Source organism: Frieseomelitta varia, unplaced genomic scaffold, assembly GCF_011392965.1.
Source record: "Frieseomelitta varia isolate USP_RPSP 00005682 unplaced genomic scaffold, Fvar_1.2 scaffold_315, whole genome shotgun sequence".
Taxonomy (NCBI): domain Eukaryota; kingdom Metazoa; phylum Arthropoda; class Insecta; order Hymenoptera; family Apidae; genus Frieseomelitta; species Frieseomelitta varia.
Genome location: NW_025110052.1, coordinates 105133 through 131937, shown reverse-complemented (window position 1 = coordinate 131937; position 26805 = coordinate 105133). Strand labels below are relative to the sequence as shown.

At 35.7% G+C, this 26805-nt stretch overlaps 2 protein-coding genes across 3 annotated transcripts in view; one reads left to right on the top strand and one right to left on the bottom strand.

The window, feature by feature from the left end:
* Window positions 1-26805, top strand: part of LOC122529903 (mitoguardin) — a 34309-nt gene that overhangs the window by 2599 nt on the left and 4905 nt on the right. The window lies entirely within an intron of this gene.
* LOC122529904 (protein unzipped) lies at window positions 307-26452 on the bottom strand. 2 transcript variants are annotated; one of them, XM_043656422.1, is made up of 5 exons: window positions 26435-26452; window positions 5345-5543; window positions 3372-3754; window positions 1939-2273; window positions 307-1537 (listed from the first exon to the last, which is right to left on the bottom strand). In XM_043656422.1, the coding sequence occupies exons 2-5, from the start codon at window positions 5541-5543 to the stop codon at window positions 1024-1026; spliced, it is 1431 nt and encodes a 476-aa protein (XP_043512357.1). In that variant the 5' UTR covers window positions 26435-26452; the 3' UTR covers window positions 307-1023. The 2 variants fall into 2 exon arrangements, with proteins under 2 accessions (XP_043512357.1, XP_043512356.1); XM_043656421.1 differs by lacking the exon at window positions 26435-26452 and adding an exon at window positions 26009-26428.

Below are 26805 nucleotides of genomic sequence, written 5' to 3'. Positions count from 1 at the left end.
TTACAATTTTCTAAAATTATACTGCAATCTCAAAAATATATATCGTAACTGCATTAACTCGCGAATCTTTGTCTCTTCATAATCATTTTTTTCTTCATCATTTTCCTCTTCAATTTCTCATTCGCCGTTACTTTTCATTTCTTTCAGATACTATACATATATCTGTATATATACTATATATATATAGTATATATACTATATATATATATATATATATATATATTTGCCCGAGAATAATACCTGTGGTAATTCTAAACTCTCTTTGAACACGATTCTCAAAGATCATTCTTTTCTTTTTTTTTTTTCTTTTATCTCTTTCTCTTTTCCATCAAAAGCTTTTTCCAAAGTCTTTTCTAGAAGAAGATCCTAGAACGTACACTTTGCAAAGGCATAAAATAGTTTAGCTGGAAAATCGATTCACAGCGAAGATTAGTTTAAAGACGGAATGTCATTAGTTTACACATTTATCAGTTAATTCAACAGTATAGAGGTGAATGTTAACGGTTCGTGGTTTGTCGTTAACATGTCTATATGTTGGCTGCGATCGCTTGTACTTAACATTCGTCGGGAGACTAGCTCATCGCTTAAGGTATCCCTTTCATCATGTGCTATCCTAAACGTGTGTATATATATATATTTTTATGTATATATATATATATATATATATTAAATATGAAGTATTTTTTTTATTCATCTTCGAAAGGCAAGCATTATGTCAGCGTCGACATCGCGGTCTGACTTGATCAGCGATTTATAATCAAGGTAGCTTTTTTTTTTTTATTTCGTTCCATACTCGGCTATATGTACGAAATTACAGCAACATCTTGTGTGTATTTGTATATTCGGTTCATCTATGTTTTTTTTTTCTTTTTAATCTTTTTTTTTTCTATTTCTTTTTTTGTCTTTTTTACTTTTTTTTCTGCATTTTTTGATAATCTCTGGACACTGGCTTTTTTTTTCTCTACGAATATATTACTATTGCAACTTAGAACTTATAGGATACTCTTAGAGGCATTGATCTTTTCACGTGATTCTATGGACAATAATTGGTAACGAAATTAAAAGCAGCTCTACGTTTAATCTAAGGAGAGACGATGCTCCGGAGTGCGTCGTCTCCACCTTGTTTTTCAATGACAACGGCCCACCGTCGTCGCTTTGCATGTTAGACATATCCGATTTCTTCGGCGGTATAATCATATTCTCGTCGTGGTCCTCGCTCTCTTCCATATCGTGAGCATGACGATGATGAGTATCCTTGCTCACGTTCTGCGGGGTTGTGGTAGTGCTCGGTTCCGTGGTAGGTGGCTCGGTAGTGGTAGGAACTAAACTGTAATTGCCGAGGAAGTAAATAGGTCCGAATTCAGGTTTTATATCGAACATGGTCTCCTCGGTACGAATACCGCTTATCACGCGAGACTTCGTCTCTCTATCCTCGTAATAGGAAATTAATGTTCCACTATATGGTACCTCCATGTTGGTATAATTCGCTGTCAGGCTCACGTTTATTCCTGTACCAGGTTCAAGGAACACCTCTACCCTGTATATATAATAAATATATGTCAGTATATTAGAAATTTGAAAATGATTGCAACGAGAACTTTTGCTTAATATGTATACCATGTGTTGAATTTATATATCATATGATGTAGTATTTAATATCTTATTTATTATTTAAAAAAGTTCATATTTATAATGTAATTTAGAAAAAAAGATAATCTGATTATCTACCCTAATAGCTTTCAAGAATTTTAACTACGTATCAACAAATTATATTAATAATGTATATTTCTCGACATCTGATTAGGAAGTTTTTCCTTGTAACAAACGGCCTGCAATATCTTGAAAATATTAATCATAAAGATCGTATACACAAAAGATCATATATTTGATATATCAATTTAATTGATTAATTTCGAACGGTATAGAAAGCATACTCACGAGTATACGTCGGTACGATTGTTAGTTTCCTTTGTGCCCCACATTATTTTTGGTAAAGCGGTGCCGTTCGTCAACGTAATTGATGTGTTTAGGCCTTTGAGAATGGCGTGGCCTTGACCCCAGTACATCGAATACTTGTACTCGTAAGTAAAAGCTTGCGCCATATTCGCAGCTTCCGGCCCCTTATTGGCAAACGTCGTTTTGCCAAGGGTATTGGGCGTACGTTTAATCACACGCTTTTTAGGCCAATTCAATTTAACCCTTGTCAAATCGTAGTAAATCGGTTCCGTCTCGACTAGAACGTCGCCTTTCTTTGCGGTTCCTTCGGTGCCATCCTAATAGAAAAAAGTCGCAATGCTTACTATCATAGATTGTTAGTTTTTATGTAGGATAATATTTTATTCGTTTTAACGTTGAAATTACTTTCGTCATTTCGTTTCATTTAGATTGTTTTTATATTTTCTCGTGCACTATCTTTCTTCTGTATGATAGTTTGGAAGAGAAAACTCATTCCATGCTAACAACAAGACTAACACCCGGATTAACAAAATAAAGTTTTACCCGACGAATGTATTAATCAATAAACGACATCATTCCATTTATTGTGCATTCACGCGAACATCAGAACAGCACTCCAATTAAAATTTTATTAATATTTATGTTAGATTATACGGACATTTATTATTTGGTTCGTTATTAAACTGAGAAAAATGCTCGGAATTCCTTCCGTAGTTGGCCATCAACTCTCTTAATTGGCCTACCAAGGGTGAAAATTCATTCCAGAGAAATTTAAATTAGAAGCCGTATCTCAAAGTTTATTAGTTTTCAGTTAGACTTCATTAATTAAACTTTTTCTACAATCAACGTTCTCCTCTTAGTAAACGTGTGTTTTTGAACACGTTCGCACTGAGAATTATAACTTCCTATAATTAACTTTTTATACTCATTCCGTCCCAGTTTTTGATTGCAACTTACTTAAATCATACGAACTTAAAAATAATAATATTACAGCTCAATTGGGAAAATCCAGCCGCAGCAGTGCACCACTGTAAAATTAAGGAATCATATATCGCTTAAGGTGTGTTTCAACGTTTGATCAAAAATTATTTCCACGCGAAACGGTTCATTCACACCCCTATATCCCCATCAGCCATCATTCCAACAGAGAGAAAAAAAATCCACCCCCGAACGCCTCTAAACCACAACCTCACACAGCTGAAGGAGCACCCCTTTCGCTTCATCCTTCTTCCCCTCGGTTTAATTTTCCACCCTGCATTACCCAACTACCTTGTAATCCAGCTGACAGGGAACGCTATGCTCTTTAGCAAAGCGTCGCTTTGGCTAAATCCAAAGGAGAGAGTTAACACGCCCCATACGCTCCCTCTCCCCCTTTTTCCTCCTCTTTCAATGTAAATCGCGGAGCAATTACTTACGTCTCTGACGTAGCTGATACTCCCCAGAATGTCTAAGGCAGTCAAGGTGCCGATGTAATGGGTGTACCTCGGCGACGACGTATTTTTGTCAGTTTCTGCGGCGTGACGCGCGACGAACATCTTCTCTTTCTCCGTGGCCACGGCGCCGAACGGCGTGTTCTTGTATTTGTCCCAGTACTCCCAGTTGACGCGGGCCGCATTGTCTATGTTCTCTAGCAGCTCGTATTTGTCGTACGACTGCACGTTATCGTGAATTGTCACGGTGCATCGTTGCTCGTCACCCCTCTGGGTGCCAGCCACCCAGACGGTCGAGTGCAGTACCCTGCACACGTACAGGGGCCTCTTTCTCTCCGATTTCTCCGCTTGATTGTTGAACGAGTCGTCTGCAGAGAAAAAGAAAAAGTGAACGGACGTTTGTCTACGTGCAGCAGCTAACGAAAATCAACCGGAGAACGATTTTTTTCAATTTCGATTTTTTTAATTAATTAAAACGGCAAGTCACTGAAGTGAATCAGCACCTAACGCGCCTCTTATCAATTTGTTGTGAAAGAATTGTGAAAAATTTTGTTTTTTTTTTTATTAAATTTATTATTTTCTTCTTAGACTGAAAATTTTCCTTTATCTCACGAAAATTGATAAAGATGTAACATTTTTACGAATAGTACGCTTCCTTTGATAATATATAATAAAACAAATAGTCAAATAGTCAGAAACACAGTCAGTGAAATAGTTAGAAATATCACTGAGCTTTGTGTGTGACTAATATTCCTAATAGTCACCAAGCTTTGTAACTGAATATGTATGTATCTGTTTTTAATTTCCATATACATTTTCAGATTGTTGAACTTCAAATTTTTTATCAATCGCAATATTTGTACTAATCGATTCAATTTCACAATCGTGTTTTATTACATTACATAAAATGTGTAAGCTTTTTCGTCAGCCACTGTAGTTTTATCACTAGCAGACAGACAGGGGTAGTTTCATTTCACACACCAGGATGAACGAAGGGATGAAAATGCGAAGAGACAATTGCATATTCGTACTGTTTGAGGGATAAACCGTCTGACTGAGGTGTGTAGGTAAGAAAAGTTCATTCATGGGCTCTTCGAGGATGATGTCGAGACGATGCTTAGCAGTAATTAGCGGCGACGGGAAATTAACGCGAGAGTGTAACTGTGCTTAGTTTCCGGGTGTGAGTGATACGTTGTTCTGATGTGCAGCTTCGTTAGATCTCCGGCGGGATGGTCTAAGTTAGATGGTTTCACCATCTGTCTGAGAGGAGATCAGTCTATCAGAGGAAAGACGTGATACAAGTTGAAATTATTCGTTCCAAATTTCAGTGGATAATCGATAATATAATTCAATCATTGAATTGACACTTTAATTTCATGGTGTGATTAATTGAGAAGAAACAATCTGAAAAAAAGAAGTAAAGAATCAATTCATTTCAAATTGAGACTGAAATGCAACGTTTTTACGTTTTCAATTGCAATAATACCTCTAGAATGTAATTCTAAATCGAATCTTATGTTCATCAACAGTTTAGAAGAAAAATTAAATTGCAAACAGAAAACCATTCACAATCTGAAGAATAGAGAAAAGAATAATGTTACCAATATCATTTTCCATACTTTGGTCTCAAATGATTTATTGCAACAAACAATATGCAATATTTCAACAAGTTATTTACCAAAGTTGATAAAACCAATCTTATCAATCGAATTTTGAGAAGAAAAAAAAAAGAAAAAAGGTCAAAAAATTAATTTACGCTGCTCTGCTGCCACGTGCGGCGGAGACTCGATTAAAACTTAAAGAGAGCAAAGAAAATGATTGTGAATGAAATTCAAGTTTCGTCGAACTTTCGTGTCCCTATCGCCGTTGTTCCATTGTCCCGAAACTTCCGACCAAGTTTGCCCAGTCCGGGAAATTGTTCCACATTTCATTGAGTTTTCCCCTCTAGTTGCACGTACCTTCCGATTCTTCGATCTCAAAGCCGCCGATGACTATTTCCCTCGAGGAATCATAGTGAGAACGGGGAAGCCAGTTGAGGGTGGTCGATGTGATCAGTTGCTGGTACTTCGACAGAATGTGCACGCTGTTGTCCGCGCTCGTCAGCAACAGCAGAACGCCGAACAGTCCCACAGCAAGGTAGACCCTTTGCCAAGACATCTGCAAAATTTTATCGTTTTGCCATTGTGTGTGCCAAAGAAGGAGAAAAAAAAAAAAAGAGAGTGGCGCTTGAGAAACGCTTGGAAATTCGTTTGTGAGAGTTTCATATCGTTTTATATCGAACCTAATCCAGAAATATACGTGCGGTAAAAACAGAAAAAACGAGCTCCCGTAATGAGATCGTTATTAGCAGACTGCGGATTTTTATGCATTTTTAAGCTTTCGCGATCATTTCAGCTAATGAAATGGAACTTAAATGGAAAGTTCATTTTATTATATTACAATACTCTGCTTTAGACATTCTATACGTTACTTTTACATCAGGTATTATATATACATATGTGTGTGTATTTTTATACTTCCCAGTTTCTCATAAATATGAAAACATAAGTGAATGAAAATTCGCAGTCTAGTTATTAGTGCAGTAAACTAATTCAGAGGTAACCTGAGATAATAAGGCGCAGCTTGTATACCGCAGGATGAAAAAATATCGACAGAATTAACATCGTGTGCGTTTGTATTAACTTTTTAATGGATGTGCGTTGCTAATGGATGGAACTTTTTTTTTTTTTGCGAATATCCCTACGGAGTGACGTTGCGGAGTGGAGTAAACGGTTATTTAGATATTTTTAGAGGGAATTGATAGAAGATTTCGGAGCTTACAATTATAAATAATTAATAAATAAATAAGATAAAAAATTGGTTTATATGCAATGATAATATTCTTAAGAGTTATTTCAGCACGTATATATATTCTTATATACATAACATACAAAATATCTGCATAAAATTTCTAGTTATCCTTGGATGTGACTCTTTATTCACTTTCTTTCACTGTTTTTTACTATTTGAAAACAAATTTTATAATATGTTCTAGTATTTTCTTTATTTTTTCAAGACCTGTTGAAACATTTAAAATTCTTTGTATCTCATACTTTTATAAAATTAAAGCTACATTATATACAGACAAAATTTAAAAAAAAAAAAAAAAAAACAAAGACGATCAATATCTTCCAATTCATGATGTTTTTACAAACAAAATTTAAAAAAAAAAGACGTAACAAAATTTCATCAATCAAGAACAATCTACTCTTATCGTTATATCTATTAAAAAAAATTCTATCTACGTTTATTCCTTTCTCTCACCTTTTAAAAAGATATTTCCTCCGATAGAAACAGTGATAAGAAGACGATGCTTTTTCGAAAATCTGCAACGTTTCTGGTTTCTAGATGCGATGTTACGTAATGCTCCGCTGTTCTTGCCGTGTTTTATAGCGACCTTAACTTTTGTAACAGTAATACCTCGCCTCTTTTGCGATTATGTTTCTGCTTACAGAGCGTATCTTTAACACAGCCCAGTGTATAACTGGATCTCCTACTTCGCCTCGTGTATTTTCGCTTGAGTTAGCGGCAAGGAAACGAAATGAACGCGCGAATATCGCGGGAGAGACTCCGGCGATCGCGCCAAAACCAATTTCTCGCTACTATATCGTGTTCATGGTCAATTTTTTTTTTTTTTCAATCTGTCCTTTGTCATTGAATTTCAGCAAAATTTCTCGACGGAGAAATTCTTTCTCAGAGCTGATCATTCGTTTGTAGAGGTAACAACGTGCCATGTCGTGAGAAAGTTAATTACATTCGTAGAACTTTGAAAGGAAGTCAAGGATTTATGGAGATAGAATATTTCACTCTGGAGAAATAAAAATAGATTTTGATCCTTGAGATTTTGAAATACCAAAGGTATTGATAAAATTTGAGAAGGTAGCGTATAATTTACAATAGAATGCTTAATTGTAGATGGAAAAATAATATTTAAATGCAACTTTCATTTTTTTTATATATTTAGGACATTGAGACTACCGATAAAGAATGTAAAACTATTTAATTATGGAGGAATATAACAATGTATTTTTCAGTCTATATATATATTTTAATTTCTATTGAGAACTTTGTCCTAAAGATAATTTGGTTTCAGTTATTGGTTACCGTTGGATTAATTACATTAGTATACATTTCTGGAACTACATGGGGGAAGAAATTATTGGACCAATTCCAAAATTAAAATCTGCGACTATTGATTTTCCATGATTGTCCAAAGTAGGTCAGTAGAATTTATATTTTTGTAACCATCGAATATTCAGAGAGGTAAATTAGAAGAGGTCAAATATCAGGGCAATTGCTCCAAAATGGATACTAAATTATATAATTCAAATTAGAAACAATCGAATGAATATTATTCGAATGGCTGCAAAGTTCAATAAATAAATCAACGAGATTTTATTAATAAATTCTCTCCTTTCGGAAATTAAATAACCATTGAGGCTATCAACTGAACATTTAAGTAAAAATAAAAAAAGAAAACGAAGTTTTTCCTGCGAAAAAAACCACAACCTTATTAATTGCCTCAACAAACTTTATTGGCTTATTCAAGAATTCCACTATATATACACTTTATACACGCTTACAGATAACGGAAGCCGCAGTTTTACTATCATTAACGGTGTTCATTAAACATATAATATCTTTAGAAGGAAACAAGAAAAAGGATAAGAACGATACATGCTCGTAAAGATATTCGCTTGAAGGGAAACACGAACGCGCCAGTTACCTTTCAAGGTGTACCCAGTTATATATCTTCGATATACGTACAAGTTACTATAACGGTTCCGTGGCATATCCGTTTACGTGATAATACACTTATTTTATAACGCTCGTGCTCCGCTGCATTCGATTCTTGCTCCCTCGTTTCGCGATTATCGCTTCACTGCCTTTTCAAAATCATTCGCGAGCACACGACCTCCGTGTAACAGCAAATCTTGCTTGTAAATTATTCCCTATTTGTTTGATATTGCATCGGGAAAATAAAAATTATTGCGACAAGCGTGATCACGATGTTTAAAGGAATTGAAGATCGAATGTTTGGCAAGTGAATTCTCCCTTTGGAGCGAAAACTGATTTCTAGAAATATTTCCATTTGAAATAAATTCAGATATTAAGTCAGCTCGTTTCATTGGATAGTTGTGAACAATGGATTTTAGAGTGTTACATTTTATATCTTAGACTCGTCATAAATCGAATATCATACGAAACTTCAAATTTACTTGATTAGAACGTCATATTGTATCGTGTCAATCAAATGGAAATTTTATAATAATAATTTTTTATATTTTATCATAATTAACTATAAAATTTGAAGGATCGTTTGATTAAAAGATTGAAAGTTGAAATTTTAATATTAATCCACTGTTGTACAATAAAATTAAACGATAGTTTTTAACTATTATAAAGTCATCACTGTAGTGATCTATAACCTAATCGTACCAATAGCCGAAAGCAGAAATGAGGGAGCTCTTACTCAATAACGAAAACTTCAAATATTTTTCCAGCTGATTTGAAGAATCTCACTCGATGGAAATAAAAATTCTTGAAAAGGGGGACGAGAGATGAAAGACAGGTCGCCGATTTTTGGGATAAGCCCAAATTGTAGGGAGACCGTTCCATAATCCATTTTGCCGATCGAAAGAGATTAGGGTTCACAGAGAGAGGTGGACTCTCTTTGTTCTGTTGCGCAAAAAGCTGAACAAAAGCGTGGCGTTCTAGCTAGGGGAACAAAAGAGCATCTGTGTGTGTTTCTGTTCCAAGCGTTTCTGAATCGTCTTGAACAGGGTCGATTTCATTTTTAAAAAATTCAACTTTCAAAACCAATTTTGCCATTTTATTCTATCAACTGCTCAATATTTTTTTGAAGACGTTGAATGTAAAGATGCTTCAAGAACTCACTAGAAAGAAGAAAAATCTGACTTGATATGCAACTTTACAAAATTTTGACTCAACGTGATAATTTGAGTAACGTTGATTCAAGTGTAATTTCTCATGTAAAGTTTGATTTGATCTACCTAATCTAATTCTTCAATCCTTTAACCTCTTGCGCTGGAATGACGCACGTCGAGAATTTTTTGTTGCAAAAGTGCAATAGTTTTCTCAGTTTTAAATATATTTAAGTATAACTCAGGCAAAATAAAATAACAAATTTATCACTTCTTAGCAATCTCTATCCGGTGATATACCGATGAATTCAAAAAGAAGACGAATTATTGTGTACACGGTTTGGTCACTCGTTATGGTCCGCGAACCCGTTACCGTAGCGCAAGATGTTGAAGAAAAAGCTCGCTGATTGAGACCAAAGAAGAATTCTTCAATTCCGCTGTTTAATAATTAAATTCGTCCCTCTTTGATCTTTGAAATTTCATTAACTCGTTCAAATTGATTCCAGTCGCGTAACCATCGTCTCACCTATACCACCTAATTAAAGGGAACGTGTGTACCCTTTCGTAATAAAATTCGAACCTCCACAGTACATACACATAGTTCGTGTTTACAGCGTCGTTTAACAAAACGTTTCCGTTCTGCTGAACCATTCCCGCGGATGTATCGGTATTGTTGCAGCAACGCGATCGAACGATCGAAAAAAAAAGAGCTTCGATCCAGCGGAGATATCACGCATTGTGCGTTTCTACGCTAGACGCACAGTGTGATGGATCGGCCGATCACGTTGAAACGACTGGGCAATAAAATCCACTGTTGTATCTAAAAGCGAAACAGAAATATCTCTTCATTCGAAAGGGAACATTGAAAACTATCGAGGCATTATTCGAGCAGGCGGTTAATTCGCAACTGAGCACTTTCATTACTGAGCCGGAAACGTGAATCTTGTTCCACTGTTGACGTGTTTATTCCCGAAGACAATTTACGAATATCGTTGTTCAGAGCATCGGGAAAATCTAAACCAAGTATTCGACGACAATCGGCATTTCTTACTAGCTTAATTAATAATTATGGAGTACACGTTAACTCTGATTTTATCTTGGTAACACGTGCATATTTGGATAGTTTTATTTAAAAGAATGTCGATCTTTTCTGAAGATGAAAAACTACTTACGTACTACGTTTTGGATAATTATCATATACATATTTTTGTGCCGAGGAGAGATTAGTTTCAACAAGTGCGCGCATAAATTGGCTTCACAGGCGTGTAAACTAGGACCAGAGTAATTGTTAGCTCCGATTCTTAGGTTTCGATACATTATGAATCAGCTGTGAGAATTTTCCGACATTCTATTTCCAGTTGCTCGACGAACTGAACCGTTTTATTGAACGATCAGTCGCTCGTGATTTAATTAGCCTCGAAAACGAGGTATCTCCTGTCGAATCTGCGTCTGCATCTCCATTTATATTCCGAAATAGAAGCACGTCCTACGTGTGTACGTGCGATTAAATAGAAAATATATCAACGAGATCGTTACTGACCTATCTAAAGTATTTCAGTACAAAGAATGTGCAAAGAATAACAAACAGAGAAATATTAGATGAACCTGGCTTACAATGAAAAGCATTTCAATATGGAATAAAAGATACGGCTACGAGACAGTTGAGCAAATTTCTGAAGAATACTTACAGAGACGATTCTCAGTTATACCTAAATGGATCACGAATTTTTATGCAAATTCACATATAGCTACAAATATAAATTTTAAGAATAGATATTTGTTTATCTTCGAGTATTATTTTACATATTTCTGCGTATCAAGTACATATTGTACATTTTTGAACATTCTATATAAATGCATAAACATCCACGATCAACTGAGCTGTTTGAAAAAAATTGGGAAATTCGTTTTCTATAATATTCAGTGAACCCTTAAAGGGTTGTACAGTCGATAAAAATTAGCCGAACTGGTACGAACGGATGAACAGATCAGGTCAAAAAGTACGAGACACTTGATCGTGACATTCGGAAGGTTCGAGATACCGTGTCGAGCGAGTTTATCATCGTTCGACCGAAAATAATAGGATAAAGAGCCCAGTGTGCACGTAGTAGGTGGCCTGTCAACAAGTTGGTGGACATTACCTCGCAACCGGTTCTAACGATACGCGAAGCGCCACACCGATAATGTCTCGGACACGAGTTAAAGAGCTTCAAACCGTATCGGTCTTACCGGTTCTTTTTTCTCCCTTCCGTTCAAGACCGAGGGAAATTCATATTCATGAGACGAGATGGGTTCTCCATCTGTACACTACCGTCTATAAGTATTCGAACACCTTCAAATTTGTTGTAAATATATGACCTGTCCTTCGAATAAAACCTAAGTTAATCCTTTCGAGTCTTTAATCCGTATTAGAACACCGTGCAGATAAAAAATAATTATTTATTGAACTTCTTTCATTTTACTAAACTAAACTAAAGTTATTACTAATAAATTAATTCGTTAAACGTATCTATTGAATGAACGTGTAATGTTTAATAATAAGCGCATTCTTAATTTGTTATATAATTCCTTGTTTGGTGTTTAATATATTTTTAATATAATAATATTATAATATAATAATATTGTGTATGTAATATCAATATATTTTTAATATAATAATATTGTGTATATAATATTAATATATATTTTTAATATAATAATATTGTGTATATAATATTAATATATTTTTAATATAATAATATTGTGTATGTAATATTAATATATTTTTAATATAATAATATTGTGTATGTAACATTAATATATTTTTAATATAATAATATTGTGTACATAATATCAATATATATTTTTAATATAATAATATTGTGTATATAATATTAATATATTTTTAATATTAATAATGATAATATTAATAATGATATCCAACCTTTTTAAGATGTTCAAATACTTATGAATCGTAGTGTACCCTGATTGCATGTACGTTATTACGTCCCGAGAATTCCTCCTTTAGTTTTCCTCTTTTTGTTATCACATTCCCCATTTACGATGCCGAATCGTTTTTCCATGCGGATCACGGCCGTCGTGGAATCCCGGTTACATCATTTTCCGGCTTCCGCGCGATTCATGCTGAGGGAGCGTAAATTGGCGATTTAATCGTCGCGTTTCCTTTCGAAATCGTTTGGAACGGTCACGACCATTCGAAATAACTGCAGTTTCGAAGGAAATGAACGTAGGCCGGGCGAAATTGTTTCTTTTTTTTTTTTTTTTTAGCTATCTAAATTTGCGAATCTTTATGGAAGAAATTTTTTTTCTTTTTTTTTTTTTTTTTTTTTTTTTTAGAAAATTTATTAATGATTCTAACATCTTTTTATATCTACTCTTTTTGTACATTTTTATTATTCAACTTTCGAAAAATTTAATCCTAAATACATGATTGTGATCTCGAATGCTCAATTATCTCTAATTGCAAATTACATACAAGTTTCTGTTATATTATGAAGAAACGAAGAGATCGCTTGATTTCACTATATTATTTTAAATCATATACGGTGGAATTTCTCAGCTAATTTCTATATTGTGGATTAATAGCTGAGCCTTTAATTAATTATTTCATACAACTCGATAACTTTCCATCGATTAATGACCAATGTCTGTCGAAAAAACCGAGATCGACCGATAAAATCATTCGATCTTGACCTGATTTCTCAAAAATTCCCCCTCAAAAAAAAAAAAAAAGAGCACTTCGTTCCATCCATTACCCTTTTGATCACCGAAAACACACGATAGCTTTTCATCCTTTGAAAGCTTAATTTCCCCGAGAGTGACCGTGAAAACTTGAAATTGCCATCGAAAACAAAAACCCTCCTCCCCCCAAAAAAAGGAGACAAGAGAGAGAGAGAGAAAGAGAAAAATTGGTTCTTCAACTACAGCTTCCATTGAGATAGATTGGTTGCGGCGACGCGGATTCGATATCAATCCGCGGCACATCAAAGGGATCGGAGAAGCCGCAAGGCAAACATAATAAAACGAAGCAGAAAGAGGAAAAATCTATGCACCCTGGTCACGGATGATGACGACGGCCTCGTCAAGGCGGACGATTGACAAGATTTACAGTGAAAAGGGAACGAAAGAGAGAGAGAGAGAGAGAGAGAGAGAGTTAGAAGGAGAGAGCTTATGTATGCCGCATGCATTATTAACGCCGGCTTCGTCCTTCGTGCAATTCGGTCAGACTGGATTCGTATATTTCATTTGATACGACGCCGACCTACTGACCTTAACTGTACGGAAGTTTTATATGAGCGGAGGAGAGTATGCCGGCCGCGAGTTTATTTAATTGAGATTGCTCCACGTTCCGTAGAAGGTATACAAAAGGACCGAAGGAAGGCTGGAAGGCGAGAGAAGACACCGTGATTATCTCTCTGCGAGCTTGCACGAAACTCGAGGTATCCCGTGATGATATGATGCAGGGTACGTGCGTGTCGTTATGTCACATGAATAATACTTGGCTGTTTACCAGTCGAACATTAACGATATTGTAAACCAGTAGAGATTTATGAAACTTGATAGTGCAATTAGCGTGGTGTATATATAAATGAATGTATTGTATATTTTTTTTATAAACAAACGTTCAAGAAGATACATCTAACGATTCTTTAATGTAATTGGAATGATAATTATATTAAATTTATACGATGTTGAACATATTGTAGCTGAACGAAGAACGAGGATTTTAAAAATTCTTTAAGAATCGTCAGATCACGTATCATACGCAGTTGTGTTTCTTAAAAAAAGAAAGAAAAAAAAACGGTGGATAAGTAGAATGACAATTGTACCCAGTCACGTTCCTGCAAGGTTAGTTGCTATTCGACATGATTATATTTTCAAAGAATTAACTCTCGATTGCTGGACTTGTTATAACTGGTGCTTTATGTAATCAATCATTGGATACGCTCGAGTGTCTTTTATCAGTAGAAATTCTTATTAAACATTTAAAGAATATCTCATTATGCGAAAAAGTCATTTGAGAATATGTAGTACACAGTCATTTTAGAAACCATCGTTTTTTTTTTTTTTTTTTTCCAGAAAAGAGTCTCAATTATTAACATTGTTCTTCATTACGTACATTGCCAATTATAAGTATCACAACACCCAATATTTAATACAAATTAAATTTCTAATCTTTGCAATAACCTAAATTTTCCTCATGCATACATACATATTTTAGTTATTTCGTTATAATGCATTATAATACCAAAGTTATATTATATTATATCATATTATGTAATTGGTGATGCACCATCTACATTGTTCTACAGTTTTTTTCGTTCAACAAATGCCACTTTCTAAACGTATCTAAACAAGTCGATACGATCTTCTCTTGGAAATGTAGACCTCCCTAAAGAGGTCTTTGACCTTTTCAACATTCTGCCCTGACGAAACATTCTCTGAATTTCTAAACCAGTAGTGTTTGCCAGTAGTGTTTTTTCTTTTTTTTTTTTTTTTTAAATATATTCGAACCCTATTAAGGAGCCCATATAATTGCATCATCAATCGATGTCGAGGTAGAATCACGCTATCTTCGACCATAAATATTACTCCAATTAAAGAAACTCTCTCGATGATCTGAGAGGAATAAAAAGAAAAATCACGCGATGTACCGCCGATGCATCTGCGGTGAAACGTTACCGATGAAATTAGATAATTGACTTTCACGCTGAATTAGCCACGGGAATGCCTTCGATCTTCCTGGAGCCTAGTAATTTTAGAGAAAGTCCCGTCATTCTCTCACTGGTGAATCTCTCTCATATCGTGCTGTACGAAAAGAAATTCTCGACACATGGGAATGTTACCATTCTTTGGAATTCCATTTTATAGTCTGAAATCGTCCTATATAAGATAGAATGTATTTGAAGTACAATCAAGAACAGATTTTCGAGTTTTCTCCTCGTTATTAGTAATATTTTCAAAAGTATAATGTACTTATGCATGTTATATGTATTCTTGAATCTTCGTAATCGTAAATGCACAAAAATCTACAGTTTAATAATTCTCGTGTTTAATAATTAATTTTCATTCTATACTGCACTTCACACAGAGAGAAAAATGGCATTATTTTGAAAAAGAATCAAGAAAAGAATATCCGAAGAAATTAATAGAATCGAGCAGAATTACCATTATGAGAGATGCATTCTGTGATGTTTTTATTCTATTTCAAGCATGAAATTTATTCTCTATTCGAAGCTATGAAAAAAATATCTAATTCCTGTATCAAAACAACTTGTAATTGCTCCATCTTAAAATTCGTTTAAACAGATATCACACAATTTAAAAATATCCACCTCGGAGAATGCTCGTACAATTTTCAGGTAAAAATTGTCACGTTACACGTGAGAAACGTTTCAATCGTTCTCAAATAAAATATTTGCATTCTTATCGAGCTGTATAAATATCAGAATGAAGCTGCGTCCTGAAATATACTCGGACTGGCTATCTTCTGTTGATCGTATCGATTTCTTTCGCGACGGTGTAGGGGGAACGATAATCTATTTATCACTGCATATGTATCCTCGAGAGTGGTCCCTTTCATGTGCAATCGACCAATGCACCTTTTACGATATACCAAAGGTTTCAAGTATCCGGCACCTTTGACCAGCCTTTAAAACTCGACCTTCGTTGGAAAAAGGTGTTTGTTACACCTATTCGCTTACTTCTTGGAAGCAGCACCCAGTCGATTTTAACCCAAAAACCCGATTTTAACCACTTGCGCTGGCAACTGATTGCGGACCGTAACGAGTGACCAAAACCAGTACACAATAATTCCTCGCTTCCTCTTCGAACTCGTCGGCATGATATCACTGGATCGAAATTATTGAGAAGTAATAAATTTATTATTTGTTTCGCCTGGGTTACACTTTTAAATATATTTAAAACTGAGAAACCTATTGCAATTTTGCAACAAAAAGTTCTCGACGTGCGTGGCAAGAGGTTAAAAAGCTATCGAGGACCATTCGAAACAATTTTTTAGGCGTTTGAGTCTTAAAAAAATCTCCGAGAAAACTTGAGAAAAAATATTAACGATAACAATAATATTGCGTATTATTATTATTTCGTGGTATTGGTAGACATAAAGCAATAGTCTCGATAATAAAGGAGAACGCGATTCAGGGTAAATATTTGCTCCAACTCGGCAATCCGTTTAATCTATCAGAGAAAATGAAAATAAACGTTGGCAAAGAATATCTATGAAACGGATGCAAAACAATGAATGAATGAAGGAAATTGTGCCTCACTTATCTTAATTCGCGCCAACATCTCTCGGGGGCAAGTTCGCGTGTCGCGGGTCGCTCCAATTTTCCCCCCCAAGTTCAAGTAAAATGATAATCAGATCGATCCTCGTGAGATTAGCCTGAGTTCCGTACAACTTAGCCTCGATTTCACGCTACGGTACAGTTCACAAACTGGTCCGGGGTTCATGAAACCGCGTGACCGGCCCTCGAATTTATATAACCGCCCCCCTCCCCTTTAATGTGTAGATTAAATAATTCTTTTGCGTGAGAAAATCGTTCTATCGTGTCTGATAGAAAAATTGCTGAAATTTTCCGACGTCGGCCGCGTTAACGGGCTACTTATTGCAATTGCACCGCTGTTGCGTTGTTTGATAACGCACTTCCTGCACCACATGAGCGCAGGTTGTACAATGTACCACGCGTGTTACAACGTTAATGCATTAATTCAGCAAACGCATGTATTTACTAGTTGATGCACGATGACTCACGGGGGGGACTCACTCAGGCGTTAATTTTATTTTTTTAAAAAAAGCGCCTGTTCTTGAAGAGACAGACGTTTGGACCTGTAACTTATTTCCAATTGAAATTGTTTCGTTTGATCGAAGTCATGATGTATATAAAAGTCCTGTAAAACAAAGTCTTTGAAATATAAAAATAATTATAAAATTACGATATTGCTCACCTTTGAGAATTTTTTTGTCCCAAACTGCAACATTTTCTCAGTTTTATGTATATATTTATTTTTACGTATATATATATATATATATATTTAAATGTAACCCAGGCAAAACAAATGGTAAGTTGATTACTTCTTAAATAGTTTCTATCCAGTGATATCATACGGACGAGTTCAAAGGAAAAAGTATGCGACGAATTATTGTATACGGTTCGGTCACTCGTTATGGTCCGCGAACCAAAATCTGTTGTTCTACGCGTGAAAGTTCTCTGTGTCAGGTCATCTTATCTTAATTTGTATATTATATCATGCGTACATTGTACACTATCGGAAACGAAAAGAGTAAACAGGGGGTCGCAGTTGGTACGCCAGCATCGTAGATAGGGCATGCCCTTGCCTTGGAATACCAAATGAGGAAGGTATCGACTTTCCACGGTCATGCTATCAGCGTTACCATGATAACACCCCCGCGTGGCAATCCACGCCTGAGTGAAGAGCACTTCTTTACGGTTTTGCTTCTTAACCACGTGCACACACGCGTAGTATTCCTAACTTCTCTTGGTTTATTCTTTCGCTCGTGCTTAGAAAGAGAAAGAGAGAGAGGGAGAGAGAGAGAGAGAGAGAGAGTCAGAAAGGAAAGATAAGAAGAAAGAAAGAAAGAAAGGAAGGAAAAAACCGCGACAAGTCCTTCAGACTGCGGTAATGACGAGGAAGAAGTAAATTCTCGCCGGGCACAAAGCAAACGTCATGAGGAGACACCTCAGGTACACCCCCTGTCGCGCCGACAGTAAAAAACACAATGGAACAAAGAGAGAGCTGCACTGCTTTTGCTGGTTCGTCACTTTTGTTTCCCTCAGCTGGCATACACCGTACCAGCGAGGATAATGACGAGTTAGTCGAGTCAACGTCCTTGACTTTGTTAACCATCGACCAGTTTGATAAGTTTCGTGCGACGAGGGATGGTCGAAGCTTTGGTGGAATTTTCGGGATGAAATTTAAGTTGAAAGTATTACTGAGATTTCTAAGTTGGATATCTTCGATCAAAATTTTTAATTTGAAAGAGCTGGATTTAGATTTAGGCTTGAATCTGTACTCGAAGATTCGAAGTGAGATATCAGAATTTTACTTACTAAGAGTAGCTATTACTTCAATTTAGAAACTGTTATAAGAGGTACAGTTGTTATAAAAGTGTGGACATGTGGACTTTCGAGTTACATATTACCTGGAAGATTAATCTGTTCGTTCGAAGAGACCAAATAGGTAGTTTTTCTTAGTATCTTGAAACTCCTTTATTTCTGCTTTCTTTAATTAATTTCAATTAAAGGTATCAGTATGTTCGTGTTGAAAATACAGTGCTTAAATTTTCAACGACTTCAAGATTGAACTTGATTGAAAATGATTCACCACGGTTAATTTTCGCTTTGATTGTGAGTCATACGTGCATACCTATATGTGTGAGCATGTAAGAAACCAATAATCATATATGATACGATAATAATAATACAGATGTATACATTAATAGAGTTAAACCTGTCGAATATTGAAAAAAAGGAAATCAACGAAAATTTATATTAGAAATTTCAAAGGCAACGTTATGAGAAACTCGATGAAAAGAAGAGGAACACTTGAATTATGGAGCCACTCAAGACATCAAGAACGAATTCAAGAAAATTGACCCCGATGAGAACTTCCTGCTAGCGGGCAATCGATAATATGCTTCAGGAGTAGGTACATACGTGATTCATTGAGTGCCACGTATGCGTCAGGCTTCTTTCTTTAAAATTCGCAAGTGATGGTCAAAATTATTTGATCATTCAATTTCCAATATCTTTGAACATTTTTTGCCCCTCCCTCGTAATATAGACACATATGAAAAGACAAAGTTCTGCCGCGAGCAGAAAATCATTAATCAATGACGTAACATGCAAATGACTAGAAAACACATACAGATATACAACCTGTGATATAACCGGTTCTGTTCTTAATGTTTCGGTCATGTCTATACGTTTTCGTTTCACTCTACAATTGTGTCATGGTCCAGGAATATTTTTCTCATTGCTGACAAGTGGATTCTCGACATTGCGGAACAAGCTGTAATAAAACGCTGTAACAACTTGAGGTCACGTTGACGTGACGAAATAAATTTTCAAGAAAATAAAATTTGTTAAAAGTATGTTATTCAACACGTTTTTGTATATGTTATATCAAATATAACTTGGGTTCGCCTTACGAAAAGATTTTGTTTCGCATTTTACAGTTGCCACTGCAACGCAACATATTGGATAATAAAAGTGACAGCGTAAGAGTTTCTCTTTTTAAATCCTAGGCCAGATTGGAAAATAATAATAATCAGTTAGCCGAAAAGGGAACTGGTCGCCGAGGTTTCTGTACGAATATCCTAACTGACCAGGCAACTGACGGCTGCAGTACCTATTTATCACTGTCAAGGGCATCTATGCAACCGGATCGTCTCTCTGCAGTCATTGTTAAACTCATTTCCGTCACTCGATTGCCCGTGAGTGCATTGAAAATTGAACCACTAGTTTATGACTAGCAAGATCCCCTAGGTCATCGTGGACGTTGATGTCACTCTCGGAGGAGGACTATGTTTGGAAGTGGCCATACGTAAAATCATATTTTTAACCGACGTTTCCTTAATATTATAACGATATTTTATTTGTAACTTCATTGTTGAATCGTGTTTTCTAATTGTGTAACTATGAATAGGAATTCCAGAGACTTATTTTAGCATTCTCTTCTTCTTTTTTCTAATTCCTTTATTAAACATTGAATTCATTCTTTTATTGAACCATAGAGTCAATCAAAGTCACTCAATAAATTTACTTTCTCTATTAATTAGTCTGAGTGAAATATCTTCTATTCTGTATAATTTCTTTCTTTATAGTTTTACACATTACATCGTTATTAAAACGTTCTCGAAAAATTGTTACGTCATTACGTGGTCCATAATTATCTCTTATTTAAAAATGAGAAATTAATCTCAAACATTTCTCTTATATATTGAATATTTTATTAATAACAGATCGTTCAAATTATATTATAAATATTCATTTCGTTAGTATTGTTTCACGTTTACGTGTTCAAAATCAAGCGTATTCTCTCTAGCAGAGAGTTGTTAAATACTCTTTTCATTATGTTCTGAATTGGTGGATGGGATTCAATTCAATAAGTTCCTCGTTCATTAGCTTTTATTCCGTGTCTGATGCAAATCCATCTGAATAATCGAATATGAACGAAGCTTTGTATTTAATTCCAGGATGGTTTATTCAAGCCGATTCAGAGGCAATCCTCGAGTCCTTCAGATCCAATTCAGCGGATCCTCCACTTCAGTCTCGAGCCAAGAGATTGGAATCGCGCTCCTTGAACTCGTACATCCCAATGATGCCGGTTTCTAACGCTTGATTTCCACGAACTTGCTTTATAACGTTTCACTGTTTAGTTGAACCCGTGATGCATCTAACACGATTCGTTTCAAAGCAAGGTCCTTTCCAGCAAATTGAAATTAATGGACTAGTTTTGCGACGTCACACGGTACGATGCATAAAACAATTTTCTTCCCTTCTTCCTTTGTTTAAAGGAAGATGTGTATATGTTACCTCAGTATAAGTTACCATTTCGAGTAAAACTATCAGAATATCCAGAAGCCATATCACAGCAATTAAGTCTTCTATCTTCACCCTACGAAATGTATACGCGAAGCTATACGGAAAAAAAAAAAAAAAAAAAAAGGAAACCATAAGGTGGCAATTAAAAGTCTTCTGTCTCTAATTTAGAAAAATATCTAAAATTCATGAAACTGCCAGGAAAAGAGGGAATCACGGACGATAAAACAGAAATACAAAACATCATAAAGGATACCAAAGAAAAATTTAAAAAAAGGTATTACTATGGAAAATATTTATGATCATTTTATTTTCAATAGCATCTTACAAAAAATTCCCCCTTTCAACTGCTCAATTAGTTTCGAATCTTAAAACGATCAGTTATATCTTGAAACGTTCTCGAAAAATTGAAAATGCTACTCCTTCTACAGTTAGCACTCATCTTCAGACTTCTCGCACTCATGCTCGCAAAATCATCTCGCGATTCCCGACCGATGATTCATCGTGGGGTATATAATATAACGTCGAGAGAAGTAAGTAAGGACCGTTTAAAAACAAAACCGCTACACGATTCGACGTGGTACAGGTTGTTGAAAGTTCCTTCGTAGATGTCGATCTCTAAGATCGAATAATGATCTTTACGATCTACGGAATTGTTGAAGCAAAATTGAACTGCTAGGCCAGGTGACTGACTCTGTGAATACGAATAATTGCAACATCACTGTAAACGTATTGTAAATATTTATACACGTTGACCTCACGGTCACCAACATTTCCAGATAGTCGAATCCCCAAGTCGTTTCACGCTTCCGAACAATCCCACCAGAGTACGAGGCTCTCCACACGCCCACGAGAGATGTTCTAATACCTTGATGACGTTCAATGGATTCAAACGGGTTCAACTATGAGATTCGACCGACCAGGGAACTCGAGTTATTCCAATGAAAATCGCAGAGGGAAGGCCAGAGAATTTCATGAAGGATACTTTCGAATTGCTGAGGTTCTTTGAAAAATTCCATCGTTTGTGATTCTCACATTTTTGAAGCACAAGATGCCTGATCTTGAAGATTCTATAGAGAATTTTTTTTTTCTCACGTATATCATACCGATACTCCGGCAAATCTGTATGATCTGCTGATGTATTCTATGCGGTATTCGCTTTAGTATTCTGAATTTTCGTCTCGAAGAAAGAAGCGGAGGAGAACTGCAACGAGAGATTTCTGATACGAGGTTTCGCGTTTGCCACGAAGAAGAAGAGCACAGAGAGTGTTAGGCGTTGGACCTCGAGTTTATCGAGATATGGAGGATCTTTCCAGCTGACGTGGCTCGTGGCTCGTATAGTATGACCTTCGTCGGTCTACTTTACGAAGGCAAAAGCCTAAGTGGGTGGGGGGAGGTACGTACACCTTTTACCCTCTTCCTATTCCACGATTTCTCTAAGGCTTAACCTTTTTCACTACGATAACTAACTACGTTAGTGCTATTTTCGCATAAAGTGACGCCAGAGTTTTCTATCCACGAACATCGGTTAACCCTTCCGCATCCGTTTGATCTAATTCACTGCCCAACCTATTAAGGACCAAGCAATGATTATATGCATTGCATGATAAATGCATTGGTTCTTTTTTTCTTAAATTTCATAAAATCGTAAAATCTAGGTGAAAGAATTAATAATCAACAAAATAGTATTAAGAGCGAACTTTTGAAATCCTCTTTCATGCCACAATGATAAAGAGTAAAAATCAGTACAGCATAATCAATAATCAAGTACACATCAAGTAAAATATTGTAGTCTTTATAAAAATCAAAGGTGAAAACGTTTGAGATACATATCACTTGCTTCGTTCATATTAAAGAGTGGGAGGCTTGATATCCTTTCTTCAACCCATTAAGAACAATCAACATCAATGAGATAATATGTAAATTCAATTATTTCAAGATCATTGTACATCGGATCTTATCAATTTTACATCACTGTAAACCAATTATTAAAGAAATGAACATTTCTTTCTCTAAATGTCGACAATAAGTATTCTACTTCAGAAATTTCATTTGTTTTCGTGTACGATGTATGTTCTTTTAAATGCATGCAACAACCGCCAGTCTACTTGGTCATCCTCGAAAAGTTATGAAAGAAAAATATATACTTTCTCTGTTTGTTATGTAGCGGCGCTAATTGAAAAGGCAACGACTAATAGGATGGTAGAGCACATTCACGATGATGTGAACCAGATTATGAAAATCAGAGCGAGCTACGTAGGTTAAAAGCTCGTTGCGGCTAGCGATAATGATGTCACTTTTATTAGACTCATCAGGGTCGAAGCATCCTCGACAGGGGATCCACTATTACCTAATAACCGACACGATCATATCATGTATCTTGTTAGTGACCTATAGCAGGAATCTGCGTTCTATCGACAGCTCGTCGTGTGTATCACGAGCCGGGCCTTTTGCATACTTGCCTTCTCGCATGATCGATTTTTAATAGCCCCGCCTGGTTTATTAATAATTTCGTCTCCTCCCTCTTCACCCTCTGTTCACCCTCGTTCTTTTAATGCGTAGAATTCAAAAAAATGTAACGCAATTAGGTACGTACAGTGTTGATGATGATTTATCGTCATCTTCCTCTCTTTTTTTATATCAATTTCTTAATCTAAAGAAGTGATAAGTAATAAAGTTCAGAATTTAATAAAATTCAACAATTGGATAAGATACTTCGAGTGGTTAATTCATTTCTTTAATTTAAAATTTAACTTTTCGCTGATTTTCTTCTCAATTTCTTTCAAGTCGAGTTAACCACGATTAATTTCAGTCCTCCTCAATCACAGCTGATCGATTCTTTAAGATTTCATCCAGTTCCTTAATAATTCTGACTTCTGTTCGTCTCTCTTATATTTTGATTATCTTATTCTTATGCATAATCGTTAGTATAGAACGCACGATTACCGAAAATTTGTTTGCATTGAAACGTTTGCATTTAACTCATGACACAGTATTTATTTATAATAATTTATAATATTTATTATATTTATTATAATAGAAGTATTGACTTCTATTATAATAGATTTTTTTTTTTTAATACCGATTCGTCCATTTACATCATCATTCCTATTTTCGCGATGATCAGTCGCTATTTTGAATCAGAGCTTATCGTGTTACGAAGAAATGAATAATTTCAATGGAAATTTCAAGCAAAATTTGACAACTCTCAATGATTATAGAAAGATAATTGATTTATTTCTTTACTTCTGCTGTTTAATAGCAAGTCAAAAAAATATTTAGATAGGTAATATTAAATTTCAAATAAGAGTGATAAATTAAATTAACAGTAAATTATGTTATCTACTGTTCGAATGGTAAACTGGTTTATATCCCGTTCGTATGACCAAAGTTGCGCTGTCATTAATATTATGATTAATATTATGATTGATTAGCGTATTAATATTATCAGGATACATATTATCCATCAAACTTGCAATTAGATTCCTTTAAACATCCGAGAGTGTGTATCTTCATTAATTTAATCGTGCGTAGGTATTATTCAATTATATGTATATATATATATATATATATATTACCATGATTACACGAGGTCATGCGCTATTGTCTCTACTTTTCAGGGTGAAAGATGATACGTAAGTGTTGAAATGCGAGAAATTCGAACAGACTGCTCTAGTAGAAATCATGTTCTGACAAACATTAGGTGAATGATTTCCTATTTTGATTCTTCATATTAAATTATAACCAAACACTGAAATAACATGTAGTAAGATAATAAATAATTTATAGAAGCCTATTGTATTAGTTAGAAACATAAATGAAATTTTTATAATATAAAAAACAAATGATATCTATCTCAATTTCTTTAAAAGTTCACAAAGTTGAAATATCCAGATGGAAAAAGAAAAAAAAAGATATTAATCAGATCTTTGATCAAATCTTTCTTAACACAGTCAATAGATTAACTGAAAAAGTTGGAAATGAAATTTTGGATTAACGCAACAACAGTGCTCCTTTTAGGTTATTATAGGTTATAAATTATAGTACGTCTTCATTACTTTCAAACTAACAATCTCAGTTTCACCGTATATTTGATCTTTCAATCCTGTTATTCCATATGATGTCAAAATACGAGGAAGTTGCACGACCGAATTAGTATCTTTTACATTTTGCACACAACACTGTGTGCAGCCACTATCGATGGATATAGTCTTATGCATTAGATTTCGAGATTCGCCTGTTGTACTTTAAGATTTAATAGAAGTATATACAACACCACTCGTATAGGGCAAGGTGTATATAACGGATACGCAAATATCACGGTTGCAGGAAGTGCGCGTGTGCTAGGGAAATTTCCAAGTTCACCAGCGCACCAGGCACCTCCATCGATCTGCCGGTACGCGGTGCTATTGCTACATTTACGGCATTCACTTTTATTCGAGATTCAACGGGGTACGAGGTATTGACCCCTGAACTTGACCTATACCGAAGATATACCTGATCTTGAACAATTACAGGGACAAACCAGTTTCAATTTTCAAAAATGACGCCCCGAACGTTATGGTATCCCCAGATGCTCACGACGCAGTTGATCTTGTGAGAAATCGTGCGATATTTTAAAATCTATAATTTCCCCTACTACGCCTACTTTGCTGGCATCGATTAACTTCCTAGTCAAAAGTTGACAACTGTCATCGAAATTAAAACAAAAAATATTGTAGTACAAGCACGATACTTTCAATTCAAATGAATCAAATTATTAGATTCATAATAATAATAGTATTTAACGCTACTTAACAGAAACGTAACGTTTTAAAGCTACTTCGATGCTCATGTTAGGCGAATAACATAAAATGGAAAATGTATAAAAAGAAAAAGTGTGTGACATAAGAGAAAAAAAAAAGAATAAATGTTTTCTGTCTGTGTGTTTCACGAAGAATTGAGTCAAGATGTCAGATTTATAAAATTTCTTCGAGTATTGCAGACACTCTGTTGTATAGATGAAAACAATTCCCCTATAACGCACAATACATTGCAGCAAGGGGGTTTTTTCAAAGAAACCCCCTAGGGCGGCGAACGTTCAATAATCGGTAGAGAAGGAAACAATCGTACTTACTATTGCATTATCTTAATCCAAATAATGCGAGCGAGTCCCAAATGGCATCAAGAGCAGACGAGGATTACGCGATTATGTCACTTCCAAAGTTTTATTCTGGTTGTCGTGTAACTAAACGAAAATTGCGTTAACGTACGTTCGTTAAGCGTGTAGGTACGTTAAGAAGTTTTTCGCGAGTCAACGGCCCACCGTTAGCAATCGTTGGAAAGGTATACAAGCGCACTGTACACCCGCCGAGCAAGCGGCAAGCCAAATAACTGACGCTAGCGCGAGAACCGACAGAGTGTGCCTCACACAGTGTCCCACCCTTCCCTTCCTTCTTTCACTGCGCGCTCACTTGTATCTAACCCGATCCTTCTCTATCGCCCCTTTTTGCTTTCGCGTGTTTCTCTTTCTTTTCTTCGTGCCGCCTCTCCGAAAACCTACCTTCGTCGTAGTGATTCCAACAGTGCACTACCAGCCGCGATGCCGCAACGCGTGCCTGGAGCACACTTTGAGACCGCGCGCGCCTCCCAGCTGCCGTATCGACCTCTCCCCATTGGATGACACATCCTCCAATAACGAACCTTCAAAAGGATTACGTCACTTTGGTATTATTGACGCCAACCATCCGGCAGCATCGCCAGTGCTGGATTCTTCAGGGTGTATCTTTCTCCTTCAATGGGGGTTGCGAGAATTCTCAAGGGGTAGCCAGCCAGCCGCACGAAGGCCTCTCTTTTCGTTTGACACTCGTATGGGATCTCTCTGTCTTCGTCGAATAAACGACACTTCCGCTTGCTTGCGAGCCTGAGCAGCGT

Coding starts and splice junctions, on each gene's coding strand:
- LOC122529904 (XM_043656422.1), bottom strand. CDS start 5,543: ATGTCTTGGCAAAGGGTCTACCTTGCTGTGGGACTGTTCGGCGTTCTG. Junction 2,274..3,371: donor GTATCAGCTACGTCAGAGAC/GTAAGTAATTGC, acceptor TTTTTCTATTAG/GATGGCACCGAAGGAACCGC. Junction 1,538..1,938: donor AATCGTACCGACGTATACTC/GTGAGTATGCTT, acceptor TTATATATACAG/GGTAGAGGTGTTCCTTGAAC.